The sequence below is a fragment of the Coffea arabica genome, chromosome 3e, assembly GCF_036785885.1.
Source record: "Coffea arabica cultivar ET-39 chromosome 3e, Coffea Arabica ET-39 HiFi, whole genome shotgun sequence".
NCBI classification, from domain to species: Eukaryota; Viridiplantae; Streptophyta; class Magnoliopsida; order Gentianales; family Rubiaceae; genus Coffea; species Coffea arabica.
The window spans coordinates 47,202,451-47,219,019 of NC_092315.1; the positions used below are offsets into that span (position 1 = coordinate 47,202,451).

The 16,569-nt window shown below is 34.7% G+C and overlaps 2 protein-coding genes across 4 annotated transcripts; both read right to left on the minus strand.

The window, feature by feature from the left end:
- Positions 1 to 864: 864 nt before the first annotated feature.
- On the minus strand, positions 865 to 4,256 carry LOC113736977 (sm-like protein LSM36B). 2 transcript variants are annotated; one of them, XM_027264209.2, is made up of 4 exons: positions 4,100 to 4,256; positions 3,047 to 3,189; positions 1,209 to 1,322; positions 865 to 1,124 (listed from the first exon to the last, which is right to left on the minus strand). In XM_027264209.2, exons 2-4 carry the CDS (start codon positions 3,159 to 3,161, stop codon positions 1,078 to 1,080), a joined length of 276 nt encoding a protein of 91 aa, XP_027120010.1. In that variant the 5' UTR covers positions 3,162 to 3,189; positions 4,100 to 4,256; the 3' UTR covers positions 865 to 1,077. The 2 variants fall into 2 exon arrangements, with proteins under 2 accessions (XP_027120010.1, XP_027120011.1); XM_027264210.2 differs by having other exon boundaries at positions 3,047 to 3,182; positions 4,100 to 4,240.
- A 1,031-nt stretch (positions 4,257 to 5,287) lies between these two features.
- Positions 5,288 to 11,686, minus strand: LOC113736978 (BTB/POZ and TAZ domain-containing protein 3-like). Of its 2 annotated transcripts, XM_027264212.2 has the most exons (7): positions 11,322 to 11,686; positions 10,991 to 11,109; positions 9,560 to 9,933; positions 9,146 to 9,276; positions 7,648 to 7,954; positions 6,077 to 6,390; positions 5,288 to 5,750 (listed from the first exon to the last, which is right to left on the minus strand). In XM_027264212.2, the coding sequence occupies exons 3-7, from the start codon at positions 9,899 to 9,901 to the stop codon at positions 5,621 to 5,623; spliced, it is 1,224 nt and encodes a 407-aa protein (XP_027120013.1). In that variant the 5' UTR covers positions 9,902 to 9,933; positions 10,991 to 11,109; positions 11,322 to 11,686; the 3' UTR covers positions 5,288 to 5,620. The 2 variants fall into 2 exon arrangements, with proteins under 2 accessions (XP_027120013.1, XP_027120012.1); XM_027264211.2 differs by lacking the exon at positions 10,991 to 11,109 and having other exon boundaries at positions 11,322 to 11,677.
- Positions 11,687 to 16,569: the final 4,883 nt, after the last annotated feature.

Genomic DNA, 16,569 nt, shown 5'->3' on the forward strand with positions numbered 1-16,569 from the left:
TGGTTATAAATGTTATTAAACATTCCCTTTCATTGAATTAATCCCCCATTCATGAACAATATAATCCCACGGGTGGATGTATAATAATTTCTTCCTGAGATGATAATAATTTCTTCCTCCGATCAATATCCTATTTATAAACAAAGTAATCCCATAAGGGTGATCCCTAGAAGGTGATACGTGTCATTCCACAATAACTAAAGGGTAGGATAACAAAATTTTGGCTTAGTTTGGCCATCTTAATGCCCCTTAGGTTACCTCTTAGGTTCTCTTAGCTTTAACCCTCAGTCAATATTTAATTAGTTGGGTGTGTGTGTCTTATGTCGTTTTCGACAAAAAAAAAAAAAAAATGGCCATCTTAATGATATAACCATATGCTCTTACAATCTCACAGACCTACTCTCTCACAGATACAAAACGAAATTTTGAACGAATAGCCCTACAAATTGCATAACAAATTTTTCGACATTTGCCCCCTCTTATTAATGATATAACATTACTTACTCGATCAATTCCCGCAGATGAATGATTTAACTCATCGCTTAGGCCTTGTGACTTGGGTTCAACAAGCTTAAGCCCCGCCCAAAGAAAAATTTTACTTGGCAATTCGATCCGGGATCGACATAATAATTGTGCGCGCGCGCACATTCACTGAATCAAGGGTATCATATCTCGTTCAATGTCAGAGAAGGGAAGGAAAAGCAAAAAGGAAAATAACAGACAGAGGGGAGAAGAGGGGCAAAATCGAGAACGAATTTGGGTACAACACAAGAAAATCTTTTGTTTGGTAGGCCAGCAAATCATGTGTTGATGCAACATTGGCAGAATACAGGCACCAGTAGCTATATCTACTTCAACTGTACGTCAGACAATCTGCAAGCAGCCATCCATATATAGTTCAACAGACAACATGTTTTCTGCGTTCAGAATGCTGATTTAGTTCGAAGAACATGTTTAGGAGTACAAAGATTCTTGATCTGCCTAAAAGGAGAACAGCGAAAAAAAAATCCTAATCTATGAATTCATCAACAGCACAGAACATGATGAAATAACTTGGATGTATTTGGAACCTCAACTTTATGCCCCCTCTGCTAGGGTTCTCTTTGATGTGCTGATATATAGCACTGCAACCACAGAAACGCACACTATTATCATTACAGTGGAAGATAAATGAAAAACATACTAGAGCAACATCAATTTAAACTTACCATTATTTCCACGAATAAAGGCGTCTCCATATTTATTCTTCAGCTGTCCATTTACGTATTCCTCTGTTTGTTCCATTGCTATATTCATGTATCCATCGAGACAAGCTAAGATACCTGCATTCAAATAATTGTGATGTTAAATTGCAATTGCTCTTATTTTGCTATATCAGGTCTGCAGTCAGCAACACTTCGACCAAGTATGTTTAGCCAAATTTATTAGTAGTCATTTTGGCCTACTAACTAAAAAGAAATTAGAGCATTTTAATTGATGCATAGGACTAAGCATAAAACAAGAAAGACCCCTGGACATTTATCAATGCTCCAAAACTCAGAAGATCCAGTAACATAATTTCCTTTTAGCCCAGCTACAAAACATACAAATAATTTGCTTCTATCCAAGTCCTATTATCATCTTCTCCTCTGACCAGCTCCCCCACCACCAAACCCCCATCTTCCATCTATATTCAGTCACCATTCTGCCAAAGTAATTTTTGTTTCTTCATTTTTAACTTAACCCTGCTACTTTTCTCACATTTTCTTCACTGACATCTCCACTCCTCCATCATCCTCTTCTGGTTTTAAAGATCTTTCTTCTCTCTCTTACCATTTATCAGCTTGAATACAGGAAAAATAATGAATCTACTGGGCGTGTCAGAAGCTATTTTCTTTTTCAATATCCCAACAGCCCTGAACAAAAAAGCAAATGATTGGCAGACATGCTAACAAGACACCAAAGAAAATGTCATGCAAAACAAGACAACATGAACATAGTCGTTAAAAGAAATTATGCTCAACTTCCTTGAGTATTTACATGACGTCCAACTGGATAATTGTATAGACATTCTAGTAATTTATGCGTCAACAAAGGATGAAAAATATTAATCCAAAATTTACCAGTAAAGCTACTACTGATTATTTCATAAAACACATAAGAACAGGTAGCAGTGCAACACTTGCTGCATGTCAAATGAGTATCATTTAGTACCTTCTCATACAACAATCTCTCAACAATAAGCAGTAAGTTCAACTAGTCTCATATCACATCCAACTAACCCAACTCCCCCCCCCCCCCCCCCCCCCCCCCCCAAAAAAAAAACACCGGGACTCAACCAGTATGGGGTTAAGCATCAAAATCTAAAGTTACAGACAGCATAAGTTCATCACTGTCATTATCACTGCATGATCAGAAAGATATTTTGTAAAACTGAACATCATCATCGAATAAATGCAATGGACAGAACCAGGTCACTTTAAACATCTTCTGGCCTCTAAGACGTAATTTTTGACACTGATTTACAGATATTACCACCCACATAAACCACTCCCACCACAGCCCCACGGAAAAAAAAGGAAAGAAAAGGTTAGCTTGCTGCATTTATGTATTGATCATGATACATGGAACTACCCAAAACTTCCTTGGTTTTGCTCAGCTATTACCATAGTTACATTTACATTGCCAGTGGTATACTATTACAGTACAAATAGCTAAATTCCAGATTAATCATAAAGCATAAAATGGACACCTCGCACATATTTGTAACACAAATATGACTCAGAAGTAAAATGGTTGATTTGGAAAGTCACATGGATAAATCATTGACAAGAAGCAGATGCTCAATTTGCATAATCAGCTCGCAAGAGGGTAATTCAAATGAGAAAACCACAAAAACTAGTCGCAACATCTGACTAGGTAGATGCCTGGACATGATAACTACGGAAAGTTAATACTACTAAATAACAAAAAGTGGTAAGCAAAACTACGTTCCAGAATTGGAAGAGAAGGTTTCTAATTGAAAGGAAAGAACCACTAAAATAAAACACATAAAATAGTATCTAACCTCGATAGTCAACGCCAGAGTTTAGCTTGACAACAACAGGTCGCCCCCGAATAGATTTGAGAAAATCAGCTGGGGTTTTGGTGGTTGCTGAGCCTTTCTCTCCTGTTCCACTCATGTCTTAGTGCTAACAATGCCACTGGTTTCTTCACGGTACAGTGACAACAAGATTATTTATGAAAACATAACCAGCCAAAATCCATATCAAACATCAAATCCAAGTAATTTATGGTAGCATTAAATATTTCATCTACAATACCATCAAATGGACATTGAACAATGCATTTGCTACACTACAGAGTGATCAATCGAACAAGGGATAGTGCATCATTAACCAATCAACAAAATTCAAGCATTAGTCAATAATGTCTTAAATAGATTCCTTTGGACAATAAAACTCATTTTTGGCAAAAGTCATTGTAACAAGAAATCATAAGCAGTTACAAACAAAATAACAGTAGCAATTCATTCCGTACAATATATATCAAAAGAATCAACTTTGGCATTCAGAACATAAATCCACTGACCTCTTAGCAGAATAAAGAACCCAAAAAAAAAAAGGGAGACGTTCTTCTCCATAATTCTTTGATGAATATGAACACAGAAACTGAAACGCTTTATTCTCTTCTTATATTGTTAAAGTAATTTAACAAACAGTTAATAAAGAACAAACTCTCATATTTCAAAAATCCAAGCCATACATCAGCAGAAACGCTAACCCAAAAAATAAAATACATAAAATACAAAACGAGATTTGCACCCAAGAACAATGGTAGCAGGACAACATGACAAGAATATGCTACAATAATATCAATACCATGGTAAAAGGTACTAACAAAATACTAATAACAACGATGATACAGAAAATCAACCAATAAAGAAGCTGAGAGGGAGCTCAAATTGTAAAATTACAACAAAAAAAATCCAATTTTGCATTCGTAAACTAGACTCCAAGAACCCAAATCACTGAAAAAATGTAATATATAATCACGAAGAAATTGGGTAATTGAAGTCAATATACGAGCTAAATTAATCAAGAGGAGAAAATTCACTAACCACGAGTTCAAACTTCTTCAATTGGGCCGGATTCCGATAGCGATTAAGAGTGGTGGAAAGCTAAGACTTGGGAGATTTTCGTCCGGAAGGGCTATTAGGGTTTTTATAGAGTTTTTGGTCAACTAGTCAGTACTTCCCGGCTACTGAAGACTTTAGGCTCTCTCCAGTTGAAATTTTGGAAAATTTTGAAAATTGCGAATTGGTGCCTAATGTTTTGAACCGGTATCAGTATGCACTAGTAAACTTTGTTGAGGTAAAAAAAATAGCTTCTTAAAAAGCATAGCTTGAATTGAGGAATTTGATGAAAGATTTGAAATTCATCCAAATCGTGTAGTTGTTTGAATTGCTTAATGGACATTTGGGTTTGTAATATATCAATTATTAAAAAATATTTTAAATACAAGAATAATGGATAATTTACAAATTTAAATACCTCATAAATAATGTAAATGATGAGAGAGATTTCAAAAGATTTCAAATTCTTCATTAAATCTCTCAATCCAAATGCATACTAATTGAAGTCCATTTTCAATCCAAAGTGCACCTAGAACTTAAAAAAAAAATTTAAATTAGCTTCTAGAGAAGTCATTTTTAAAAATGAAATTGGTTTTCTCGATTTGTTTCCAGATTCAGGGACATTGGTTTTTCTTCTCTCTCTCTCTCTTTTTTTTTTCCGCCCCATATTTTTGCAAGGCTTCTAGAGGATGATCCAAAAAGCAGTTTTTCTTGTCAATTGATTCTAAGTTTTAGCACTTTTACCTATCGATAAAATTTAACGTTTAGGTACAAAAGCAAACGAGAAAAATAAAGAGATTGATTTTTCAAAATCAAAATCTAAATTCGGTCAAAATGATTAAACAAGAATACTCCCTCTAAAAACTCTATACCTGTTGTCACTCTAGTTTGATTTTTTTTTTTTTTTTACCTCAAAACAAAACACCAATATCCACATATTGTTGATTACAATTTTGAGAAAAAATTAACCTTTAACTCGTAGCAAAGGATCACAAAATCCAACATAACAAGGGGCGAAGCAAATAGTTGGTTGAAAAGCCACTGCACATAGTTGGTTATTGATTCAAAAGCTGTCCTTTTGTTCTTTGATCTTCTCCACGATAAAAAAATCCTCAGCTAAGCCTTCTATATATATATGTATAAATAGAAAGATATACACAAAACCAGCACAAATCATCATAACCTCAAAAATTTTGAGTTCTTCATCCAAATTATCCATCATGAATCTCATATACAATGTATGCAGGAAGGGAACGTGAATGGGCCTCGAGAACACATTCACACCACCTTCCAACTTTAAATCCAAGATTGCCTTCTGTTGATCTAACTTCTGAAGCCTCGTTACTTCAAAAACATCAATTGAAGAGATATCAGAAAAACAGGTTATTCTCTTCCACGAGCAAGCTTTGATTTATTACAAATTGTACAATATTCTTTTTCTTTTCAACAATGTACAAATTTGATATGGCCACCTAAATAAAAGGCCACAATCAATATATATTTTGGTCATGAAAAACTTGACCTCCGCGACATGAATGGTCCGAATGCATTCTTGGTTGCCATGACCTTGCTTACCAAAAGTTTCCATTTTGCCTCGTCTTTCTTACTTTGCTGCTGCATTTTCTCCTTGAAATGCCTGAAACCCAAAGAAGGGCAGTGGCAATTTCAGTTATAGCACCTTATTGCAACTGTTTACAGAGCTATAAACCACAATCATCGCAAAAAAGTTTGTATGTCGCTGTCATTTTAAAGCAAGTTTTTGATTGGCAATGGTTATCTTTGTTTTTCCAGCCAAGTTTTATCAGTTGGTGACTTTAAAGTTTGCACATTTTATATGTATAAACATTTGAATGTGCAAATCGCATATATCTGCAACTTCTTTAGTGTGGTTAAATAGCTTTGCTTCTGCACTGCCAGCTGAAAATTTAAGAAATGATGCTCCTATGTACACAGTACACATACCTGCACAGAGGAACCTTGCAAAGATCAGGTTCACAGCACATTCGGGAATGAAGTTCAAGAAGCTGCCACATTCGCTTGCACTGCATGCATCCACCAGGGACTCTTGTCTTACAGATAGAGAAATGACGGACTAAAGTTTCAATTCCCTTGCAAGCAGGGAAAGGACAAGAAACCTGGCTCCCTTTGAGAACTTTGTCACAAGGCCCAATTGTCCTACATCCTTCCTTGCAAATATGTAGCAATGCTTCCATTGCCTCGTACAGTTGCAAATAAACCTTTTTCTCTTCAATTTTCTTCAACCTCTCCTCTTTCCTCTAAGACAAAAAGAGTAAATTAATATCCTCTGTTAATGAACCAAAGCATAAGTTAAACCCTTTCCAACAAGGTAGTAGCTAAAATATGTATACCTCAACTAGTTGATTAACACATTACAGCACAGATCTAGCGCACATCTGATGTATGATATCTCTAGATGCTATGCACAAATATCATGAGTAGCTAACTGACATTTCCGGAATACAAATAATGCAACCGACACTTGTTTTGGCTCTTTATTATTACATAAAATAGTAAGCAGAAATCCGTGAAAGAACAACGATGAAGTTACCGAAAACAAAATGCATACAGGACAGCCAAATGAAATAACAAAGTAAATGCACAACAATCCCCCAGTCCCTCCTTACGGAATATCAGGTCTAGATGCCCTTATGTCTGCGGGGAGAAATGCAGTTTCTGCATATGAAGGCCTACCGTCTAAGTTACTCTTAAGCAACCAATTTTTGGTGCCATAGCTTGCTGTTAGTTCAAGTGTGAAATAATTTTCAGATGACTCTCACAATAGATAAGCAACTGAAACTAATCTGGCAAGCTACAGGAGGGAGAAGAAAATTATCCTCTTTCTTTGGAACTTGGAATTTGGTGGGTGTAAGGGAATGATGAAGGAGAAAATTCTCATACTGTCTTCTTCTAACTTAATTGCAAATTCCTCAAGATTTGACCATAAATTTACTAACTAGAACAAAGAAAAATGGGACAAAAGTAACTTTTTCTTTCACATTTTCTAGTGCTCTTCCTTCCCATCAGGGTCTAAATACAGCTCAAAACCCCTGCCTGAAAGAAAGCAATCTCTGTAGACCCCGAAGAACATGTTAACCAGATTCAGTTGAAAGTAGACATTTCCAAGATATTTTGAGCAACACATCTTATATTACATGATTGACTTCAGACAATTAGGATTCTCTAACAGGTGTCTTCCATCAGATATTTCAAATAAGAAAACATACATCGGTCCACCAAGCACTGCTTAGCTGCTCCATCCATGAAGCAGTAGCAGCAACTGTTTAACATTTTATGGGAAAGGATGAACACTGTAATCTATCAGAATATTTCTCATAGATACAGAGAAAAATATGACTTGGAAGGTTCCACAATAGTTTATTACTATTCATATTGAGATGACCATCAGGAAGTCACTCACATCAGGCATCTCATCTTGTTCAACAAGAAGCCAGTCATTCAAATGAAAGAAATAGATTGTATTCTGTGGAGATAACGAAGGGTAGCTCTCTTACAGAATCTGCTTCAACAACTGACTCCAAAAGCTCCTGTTCAAGACTGGGATTTGCACGTTTCATTACTTTCCATCCTTCAGTTAAAGATATGGTTTTGAAGTCCTTAACAATCATACGAACACATATTAAGGAAAGTCTTGGTGCATCACAGTTTTTTGCTAGCTGCAGAACATCTATCACATTCTCGGTTGTCAACCAACGTTGCTCCAAAAGGTCTACACAAACTTTTTTAAGCGATGGTACTGAGTATGAATGTGATAAAACCAATAAATGGAGAACAAATTTCTTCATTTCTCCTTCATCATAGCTGATAGGAAAAGATTAAGACTACAATTTAGAATCTGGAAGAAGATAAAGAAACAACATATCCAACATTATAAGCCTTGACAATCATTAAAATGAAGAGGAATACTAGAAATATCAACGCAATGTTCTGGTTTTTTGCACTAACTGATACAGCAAACAATGTAGCAGTCAGTTCAAAATCCACAGGTCCAGTTAGATGGTGTCACTGTACGGTTTACACTAATTATTCATTGTTTACTCTTTGACTGGTAAAAATTTTTGGTATATTTTATTAGTTACAGCATTTTCCTAAGAAAAAGAAGACCACCTTTATTTGTTAGAAATAAGCATTTCTGCAAATACGAAGACGATTATGTTGACCTTGCCAATTCCAGCAACTTAGATGATAAGACTTTTATGCTACTGATGCCACTGGAACTGAATCTATTTGATAAGGAGAGAATTAAGTATCAATTTTCACTTCTACTTATAAGGTGGTCGAAGAGGAGTTTCACAAGAAGAAATGATTAGTTCTGTCATGCTACCAGAATAGACATGAGCAGAATTTTGAAGTTTTGTACCATCTATTCCAATGTAAGAACCAATGAACTCCACTGAATTATCTACAGCCACTGCTTCCTAATAGACAATCCTTAGCCATGAAAAGTTGCCTACTATAAACAATTATATCAAACCCCTGCATTTCTGAATGTAAGAACCAATGAACTCCACTGAATTATCTACAGCCACTGCTTCCTAATAGACAATCCTTAGCCATGAAAAGTTGCCTACTATAAACAATTATATCAAACCCCTGCATTTCTGATCCTTCAGGACACTAAATAATCTTGACATGTTAAAGCACTCTACGTCATCTAAAAGAGGTTATATTGCAATATCAACTACTATCCATGACACCAGAAAGTTCGGGAGGGAATTCTTTATCAAGAACATCCATATTTGGTAACCCAAAGTATTGTTCTGCAAAAACCTTCATAACCATTCTTATCAGAAGCCTGGTCCAAGACTGCAGGCTAAACTGTCACCATCATGACAACTGACTGAGAAAGGGGACTGTTTAGAAGGATTAAACAAGGAACAGATACTAATTGCTTGGAGAATTAGAATGACAATGACTTCACTTATGATTTTGTACTGTACTGAAGCAGAAGAACAATAGACAAGAAAGTAAATAGCGAGATGGGCAGCATACCAGGATGAATAAAGGAAACGTATGAAAACATAAATAGCATCATAGGGTAGCCCAGGAATCTTTATATATCTTATACCATTCTTTGCTTTAGATTGCTGCAGAAAATTCTCCAGGACTGCTGATGCAACACACTACCAAAACAAAGAGGAAAAAGGGACATATATCAGCTATTACAAATAAAAGTGAATGTTGTCTAGTCATCTATCAGATTAAACAATTTCCAGGCAGACAACGACAAGCTTTCTCCTTGTCATTAGCAAGCTTTCACATAATCTTCGAGCCTACTAAGTTTAGTTGTGCTTTCAACTACAGTGGCTAAAGTGCAAGTTGCACACAGCAGACTGTACAGCTTAGAATTGATCAGGGTATGCCAACTCAGGTGTAAATAAGGTACGATGAATTTGACTTACATACCAGAACACTATAATGTGCTGGAATTACAGACCCATTTTCTGTGATGATATGCACATCTGCTGCATATCCTTCTCTAAAGAGCCTGTCCCATAAATCTTTAGTTTCCTTGGGAACAAAACAGGATTTTGTGAGACATCTTTGGTTTTTGGTTCTTTGACATATTTTAGCTGGGAGAGGAGGTGGCTTTGGGATAGTCTGGCTACAATGTATGATGGACTTCGATTTGTCTAGTGAATCTAAACTAGCAGAAGAACTAACTTCCTCTATGTGTATATCTAGGGAACCGTCAAAGGATTCAATGGATGAGGCCAGCCATGGTGTGTCAAGGTCCAGTGAAGCCATGAGATACTACTTTACACAATTGATCAATATACCTGCACAGGAAAATGAACAAAACTGTAGATATTGCAAGCTGAGGAAGATTTAAAAATGAATACAAGTATAATCAGGAACAATAGATTCCTTTAAGGCAACAAGAAGCTTATATCAAATAAATCTCGTTATTTCTTCTTGTCAAGACAAGTCTGACAAATGAAAATGATACAGAAGAGATAAATTTATCGTCTCCAGCAGAAAAAGAATAACTAGCAAGTGTTCTTTGCTAATGACTTGGAACCAAAACAATTAGAAAAGTTGGATTTTATGGAAAACTAAGGATTCTTCAAACCTAAGTAAAAAGATTCCTGGATAATGTCTTAGTTTACTTTCTAGCACAACTCAAGGAAAGATTTTCATATCAATTGCCTCATTTTGTGGACATGCATTAGACTAACATGATACACAGTTCAAGTTTTGACCAAAATATTCCAAATTCTCCAATAAAATCCAAATATAAATAAATAAGACAGTGATAAGGAAAAGGGTAGCCCAGAATAAATTCTTCATGATTTCAGATTCGTGGGGAGGTTAGCTGAAAGCAATCTAATGGAGAAATTGACACCGTACCCTGATGAGCGGGTTAAAAACAACATCCAGAGTACAAAAGACAACATCACGTTTATACAAAACAAGCAATACATGAAATTCTCTACTTTATAAAAGAATCAATTCAGATCAACTAAAGTTTTAGACAAACCTCATTAGATACTACCATACTATACAGAAAGCTAAAGTTGAGAACCTTTCTTGATTAAGCTGTGGTTATTACTTAAACAGTCACCCAAATGAAACAGGGGAACCCAAAACCAGAAAAGGAAATTAAACAAGAAGATCTGATAAGACAGAAAGTGTATCCAAGTATACAATATCACACCTCGAAACATGCCAAGTATGAATAACTCTGATTAAGCAAGCCAAACCACCAGGCCTAACATGTGCTTATCTCCTTGTTCCTCCACCCCCACCCCCCAAACCACCCCAGAAGAAAAAGAAAATTAAATAAAAGTTAATGATCTATAGACTATACTTACAGATAAGCATATATGTGTCTACCTTACAACGAAAAATCAGCAAATCTCCTGAAAAATTATTGAGATTTCTGCAATCTTTCTACTGTTACAACTACTACAACAGAGCTGATATTCACCCTGCTGAGGTAATATTAAAAAAGCCTGCAAAAAGAACAGAAAGGACACTGAAAAGAAAATCAATGCAGCAGAATAATCTAAATCTTCCTTCAACAATCAAAACCACCTTTTTCCAATATATTACGTGCAACAGAACTAAATAAATGCAGCAGAGGTTTTGGAATCGAATCAAGAAAATCTGAATTCAACCCGTTTGACAAACACCTGAAAATGATGCAAGAAGATCAAGAACTCACCTCAGAACAACATCAAACCAATAGTTGTCATCAACTATTCTGCATGTAAATATGCAAACACCAAGTACTGTGTTACTGTAGAACCATGGATATATGATAACCTTTAGCATTAAAGTTATAAAAGAAAACGTGAAAAAAATGAAGGGATGGGAGAGGGATGGGGACTCGTGAAGAAAAGAAATGTGAAGTGGAATACAAGTGGGCTGAGAGAAGAGGAGTGGACGGAAAAAGAGAGGCAAAATGGGACCTGGTTCGTTTGTACTTTGTATATTTCTCAGAAGAATACAATAAGCATAAATTGATACATGTACACCTTGTATATTGTTGTTATACATTTAAATTTTCATTGGCATGATTCTATTTCTGTGGATGGGGTGGGGACTAATTGTGGGGAACTGGGATTTGGCTTTTTCTTTTTTTGGGATGGGGTGGGGACCGAAAAGATTTCTGATTCAATAATGTTTTTCTTTTTCTGACATATACACACACATATACATATACATATATAGATATACATATATGTATATGTATAAACACACATATATGTGTGTTTGTGTGAGTGTATATAATGTTTGTCTTTTTCTGATACACATATATACACACACACATATATATATATATATATATGTATATGTATATATTTGTGTGTTAATCACTTGAAAGTGTTTTAAAAACAATCTATGGTCACTGACATCAGCAATATATTTTATAGTTTCTGGAATGCACATATATAGAAATAGATTGCAGTTATGTTAAGAGACTATCACACAAGATTAAGGTAGTAATTTTTGGGTTAAATATGAGAAAATAAATAGACAATTAAATGTCGAGAAGACCTTAGTTTAGTGACTACGATCTGGACTTTTAAGTTAAATATTTTGAATTCAAATTCTCTTTCCCTGCTTATTAAATCTTATGCCTCCCATGTTAGAGCAAAAAATAAAGAATTAAATATGAAAAATGCATATCATGTTTCTAAAGAAAATCAAGTATAAACTAGCCAATCAAACTTAGCAAATTAAGTTTTATTTTCTTAGAAAACAAAGAATAAAAACTTAACCCCCACCCCCTCCAAATAAAAGTTTAAAAACTCAACATATTTTCATTTTCACACTGACTAAGATGCGAGGAAAGAAAGTTTAATAAGTAAAACATCATAAATGTTTTTTTTTTTCCATTTCTATGTTCTTGCTTATTTGCAAATTTAAATACTCAAAATCCTTTTAGAAAATTATAACATGTTGTTTACTTTGCCTCAAATTTTTGAAAGGTAAAATATATATTTGAACAAAGTCATTTCTACCTTTTGTTCCTATAAATAAAAAGTCCAATCGAGTTCATAAACCAAACATTAAGTCAAGACACCTGCAAAAGTGCATATTTTTCTTGAAGAAAAATTTAACTTATATCAAAGGCAAGAAAATAGCATACCTATATAACAAGCAGAAGGTTATAGGCTATATTAGGTTATAAGAATTCTACCTTCCGTGCAGATTGTCCTTTTCTGAGTACTGAATGAGCGGAGATTAGTTTGATTGTCTATGGTCGGTGATTATGTTATATTAATGTCAATTTTGTCACACAGAGTCAGGATGACCTGTACCAATTTTAAAGTAAAGAAACGTAGGACTAATGACAAATACTACTGTTAAACTATTTACTTACCATGTATATCAATGAATTAATTGGGCATAGTTATCATCCTATGATTACATTATTATGGATAAAATAATCATGTCATGATTACACAATTATTTGAGCTTGAGAGTCATGCATATCCTATAACTGTTGACGTTAGAGTGAAATTACTATTACTATTATTATTTTTTGCCTCCCATCTTCGACCGTCAGAATTAGGATTCAAACACTAAATATAGATCTCGAGAAAATTCTAAAAGTTCTCCCCTGCACTTAGAGTGAAATTAGTCAATTACGGCTAACTAAAACAAATTGACCAACTCCCTTTAGTGGAGTTGGCCACCACCTTTAGTGTGAGGTGTTGAACCCTTGACCTCCCATCAAAAAGTTGCAATTTAATGTGACTTTGCTTAAGATCCATATGGGTGTTGTGCACCCGTATGGTCCGATGGTGATTTAGTCCCCATCGATTTTCCGTGACCCTGTTGAGTCACCCCCTAGTATAAGCTAGATTAGGACTAGGAGTAAGTGTAGATGTAGATGATGACAAGTGGTAAAAAAAAAAAAAAAAAAGCTAACTAAAACAAATTAAATATAGGGGTATTTTATTGTGCATGATTGGGCATAGAATGGCAAAAACTAGATGATAATTCTTAACCTTTTTTTTCCCATTTAAAACAATACGAGTTAGAACTTATGGGAAACTATGTGAGTTGAACCAGGGCAGGTAAGATGACAAATCTTCAGCTTTCAACATCCAGTCAGGTAGAAAGTAGAGTTTCATCCATGGAAAGGGTTTAGGGAAGGGTCACTTTAACGTGAAGCCATCAAGAAAAGTGACTGCCACAGACAAAAAAAAAAAAAAAAAAAGTCATCAAAATGGGATTAGGGAATCTACAATCTGTCGCAGGTGCAACTGTAGATGCTAACTCATGAATCAGATTTTAAAATGAAATCCAAATTTGCAACTCAAATTGTATTATTATATGAAAATGCAAAGTTGATTGAATTAGGCCGTTAATTATTGACTGCAATTACACCTCTAATGACGGATAATCGACTATCGATAAATAAAAAATTAATAATTCATATTTAAATTTACAATTTATGCTATCTTGTGGTCTATAACACATTTGCAAAATTGCACACTTTTGAATTGTAGGTAAAAGTAACGAAATTTGTCAATTTGGCAACGCATGTTCCTTCTTTCCTTTATTTTTAGGAAAAACTATCTAGAGAGCCCTTAAATTATTCCATTGGTTTCAAAGTGGTCCCTCATTTATTTCAAGTCTCAAAATGGTTTCTTAATAATAAAAAGCGTCAAATTTTGATCGTTTAGTCAATCTCCACCACTGAAACTAATGGATGTAAGGGCAAATTTTGACAAATCTAACAGTGAAAATAGACTTGAAGATCAAAATTTGACACTTTTTTATTGTTTGAGATGTCAATTTAAAACTTGAAATAAATGAGGGACCAATTTGAGATGGTTGAAATCGTTTAAGGACTCTGTAGGTAGTTTACTCTTATTGTTATTGAGTTGGATGCATGCATATGTAACTTTCTAGTCTCAACTGAGGAAAAGTTTTCCTGCAATAAATCATGCAATTCTTTAGCCCATTACAAAAGATTGAACGATTATTGTGTGTTAAGATCCATAGTCAAACATAAGATTGAAATGCACCTTAATTTTCTTACCAAAAGTAGGGAAATATAGACTTCTAATTTTGGTTTTCCAATTAGTGTCACTTTAGAGGTTAGAAATGGGGATTGCTAGGAGTAATTAATATACAGTTTTAGAATAGATCTACATCTCTCACCGATTAGATTAGCCAAATTATTGTCAACTTCCTTGCTAAAAAGTTCTTTAATTTCTTTCTCAATAACTTACAAGAACCGCATGCTTCTTACCTTTTACACGACAATCTTACTTTTATTTCTAGATATTATTTAACATTGTTCTAAGCGTAAATCTTACATACACTGATTGTCAGTATAATATATATCATCATTGGATTCATGACGTATGTTCTAAACTGCACAGAAAATAGAAATTAGTGAACTTAAAATTTTGACATGTCAATTCAATATGTGAATATATCCTAGAAATCTTGAAGATAGTGAACTTATGAGGCCATAATAATCATAATGAAGAAAACTCATTAAGTCGAGTAGTTTTAGTTGTCCCAAATCCACGTAAAATAAGACAAGGTACTATTTCTTGCGAAATTCTTTAGTACTTTAAAGAAGTATGAATTCATTTGAAGTAAAATATATTTGAAGGTTAATGTAGACCATTGCTTCAATAACTGAGTAATTTAGGGTCATATTAGACAAAGTAATATTTGTACTACACCCAAACTTACTAAGTTACAGTCACCCCAAGTGTAACAAAATTTTTGTAATTAACTCAAAAACTTCCATTTATTCAAAATACCTTGTGAACCAATTTCTGTTATGATGATGCTACAATTAAGACGGAAAAAATTATCATTTATCTTGACCAAATAATTTACGAACATTTCAAATCAAGTCATGCATAAGATTTTTGACAAAGATTTGATCATGCCTAAATTGACAGATTAGAAGCATCTTTGACAAAGATTGGATCATGCCTAAATTGACTTAGAAAAAGGAATTGTCAGCATCCACTAGGGGGCGGGGGTGGTGGTATTCAAAAACAATCAACTAGCAACATCATCATGCCTAAAGGTCGGGTTTTCAAGTTTTCTGCTGACATAACAACTATGTTAGCGAGCAATCTATAAGAATTTTTAGAAGTTCCGAAAACATACCCTAACCTGCAATGATTATCGAAGCTAAATCCATCCAAACTTTTTATTGAAAAGAAGTACAATAGAAGGTATTGTTCATGAACAATATGACCTAACGTACAAGGCAACAAAAAGAAAACAATGTTGAAGAGTATAGGCCGGTTGGTTATGAGAGAAAGATGTGAACGACGCGTGGAAGTGGGAGACAGAATAACGTGGATAACGTCGATGGGGACCAAATGAAAGCAATCCACCGGCGGCTATATTTGGCAGAATCACAAGAATGCAAAAGATCAATGGAGAGGACGACAATGGACGGTCGTTGAAAAAACTGGGATGCTAATCGACTGATTGGATTTGTTGGGTCCCCATGACTGTTGATAGATTCCAGCAATGAAACTCATACAATCAAACCCATGAATAATTTGGAAGAGGAATAATATGATTGTCACTGCAATCGTTCCTGAATAATGTAACATTACAAGGGCTCGTTTGGGAATGCGGTACGTCCGCGCAGAAAGCTCTTCTGAGAAGGAAATGCACTTTTAAGATGTTTGGTAAAAGGAATAAAAAAAAACCAAGCTCAATGGCCGTCTTAAATCCCTCCTTGAGTTGTAGTTGGGGATTCAAATCTCGTCTGCAGCGAAAAAAATTTAAGAATGGTGTCAAAGCACCCCTTTGATCTAATAAAGTCTCCGGAATAGAATATATTGTATAATAGTTATCGTCTCCGAAAAAAAAAATAGTAAAAGGGATAAAAGCTTTTTTAAAGTGTTCAATGAGTATCATTCTTTAATTTTCGGAGTAGAGATTTTGGCTGTAGGAGCACTTTTAGT

Excerpts from the sequence above, each read along its gene's own strand:
- LOC113736977 (XM_027264209.2), bottom strand. The coding sequence starts at position 3,161 with ATGAGTGGAACAGGAGAGAAAGGCTCAGCAACCACCAAAACCCCAGCT. Across the intron at positions 1,323-3,046 it reads CTCTGGCGTTGACTATCGAG|GTATCTTAGCTTGTCTCGAT; the intron begins GTTAGATACTAT and ends ATTTGAATGCAG. Across the intron at positions 1,125-1,208 it reads CTTTATTCGTGGAAATAATG|TGCTATATATCAGCACATCA; the intron begins GTAAGTTTAAAT and ends CTGTGGTTGCAG.
- LOC113736978 (XM_027264212.2), bottom strand. The coding sequence starts at position 9,901 with ATGGCTTCACTGGACCTTGACACACCATGGCTGGCCTCATCCATTGAA. Across the intron at positions 6,391-7,647 it reads CAGTTGTTGAAGCAGATTCT|AGGAAAGAGGAGAGGTTGAA; the intron begins GTAAGAGAGCTA and ends TTTTTGTCTTAG. Across the intron at positions 5,751-6,076 it reads TGCAAGGTTCCTCTGTGCAG|GCATTTCAAGGAGAAAATGC; the intron begins GTATGTGTACTG and ends TTTGGGTTTCAG.